Source organism: Cyprinodon variegatus, unplaced genomic scaffold (genome assembly GCF_000732505.1).
Source record: "Cyprinodon variegatus isolate N-32 unplaced genomic scaffold, C_variegatus-1.0 Scaffold1598, whole genome shotgun sequence".
Lineage (NCBI taxonomy): Eukaryota > Metazoa > Chordata > Actinopteri > Cyprinodontiformes > Cyprinodontidae > Cyprinodon > Cyprinodon variegatus.
The window spans coordinates 5,617-7,115 of NW_015152051.1; the positions used below are offsets into that span (position 1 = coordinate 5,617).

At 45.0% G+C, this 1,499-nt stretch overlaps 1 protein-coding gene across 1 annotated transcript in view; it reads left to right on the plus strand.

Annotated features, from left to right (window-relative positions):
• Positions 1-553: 553 nt before the first annotated feature.
• apom (apolipoprotein M) overlaps positions 554-1,499 on the plus strand; it is a 4,985-nt gene continuing 4,039 nt past the window's right edge. The window contains exons 1-2 of the mRNA XM_015403951.1: positions 554-702; positions 912-1,051. Of these exons, the coding sequence (XP_015259437.1) occupies positions 589-702; positions 912-1,051 (254 nt within the window). The 5' untranslated portion in view covers positions 554-588. The remainder of the gene's footprint in view (positions 703-911; positions 1,052-1,499) is intronic.

The following is a 1,499-nucleotide window of genomic DNA, read 5'->3' on the forward strand; positions in this document are numbered from 1 at the left end:
CAAACCAGTCACACAGATGTGTGCCAGATGTTTTAACGATAAAAACTTACATAATATCAGTTTAAATTAATAGGAAGTCAAAATGACAGAAAACCATTTTCTCTTTTAATTGTTTCATTTATTCATCATCACTGTTTTTGGGGGACGGAGCAAATAAAACCGTGTTCCTTCTGTGTGACGAAGGGAACCTTTAAACATGGTAGTTAATGATTGGCAGCTTATTGACCGCCTGTTTCTGGCTGCTGATGTTTTCCTTTAAGCAGGCTGTTGTCGGTGAGATAAACCACAGCCTCCCACATCAACCCGCTTCACTCAGCAAGCCTCTCTCTATAAGTGGATTTTAATTCAGCTAATCGGATCTAGTGAAAGTTTAATTGAAAGGATTTAATCTGGAACCTTCCGTCTTTGATCAGAGGATGCATGGAACCTCCTCTCCCCCCCAGATGGTGGTTATTCCTGACAGCAGAATAGTGGTTAATGAATTACCCACACCCACTCTGTTTAATTTACCTGCTCCAACGTTGCATAAAGTCAGAAAGTGTCCTCAGGCGTCCTGGCAACCAGAACATAGCGCTTCCCTCTGCAGCCATGTTAGCTGAAGCTTTGTCATATTTTCTGCATCTTTCCTCCCTGGTTTATCCGATTTTTGCTCCCTGCATGCATCCTGAGCAGCTGCCTGTGAGCTCTGTAGATCAGCACCAGGTGAGAACCGAATGAGACCAGCGAGGATCCACTAACTGGAGCCTCTCACTGATATTTACTGACATATGTTACCTCAGAGGGGAACTTTCCACCTCTGTTCTTTCCATAAAGCGGTCTTTGCTGCAAGTTGTTGGCTTCTATCTTTAATAATCTTCTGTTGTGGTGTGTGCCACCCCCCCACGCTGCTGCTGTCTGTGTTTCTGTTTTAGTATCTGGGGAAATGGTTCTTCCAAGCGGCTGTCAGCCAGCGGCAGGCGGATATCAGCAAGTTCACCATGTTTGACAACATGGTCTTCACCATAGAGGCCACAGCCAACAGCACTCTGGTCTTTACTGGATACATGCGGATGTGAGGCATGAAACAGCAACACAAGTTTTAATGTATACAGCTACACACACATTGTGACACAGTATCCTTATGGGGACTTTCCTTTGACTTCTATTCATTTCCCACTCCCCTCTGTGGTTTAACGCTAACCATCACCAACACATAACTAACCCTGACATAAGTCCAAAGTCTAACCCTCAACCCAAGAAGACAACATTTCCTCCAGCCCTTGGTCCCCACAAGTACCTATAATCCCAAAATGTAGCATATTCCTGTTTAGATGCCTGTCAAAACTCGAACCACTTCGCGAAGCGGTCACGTGGTATCACGGTAGCGAGGCCTTGGACGTCATGAATTTTGGCCCCTCCCCTAAATGAATCACGCCTCAACACGCGCTTCGGGGCTTTGCAATATTCCTCAGATGAAAGAAGGGAATTCTAGAAACCTCTTTGATCTGGGATTTAAATGA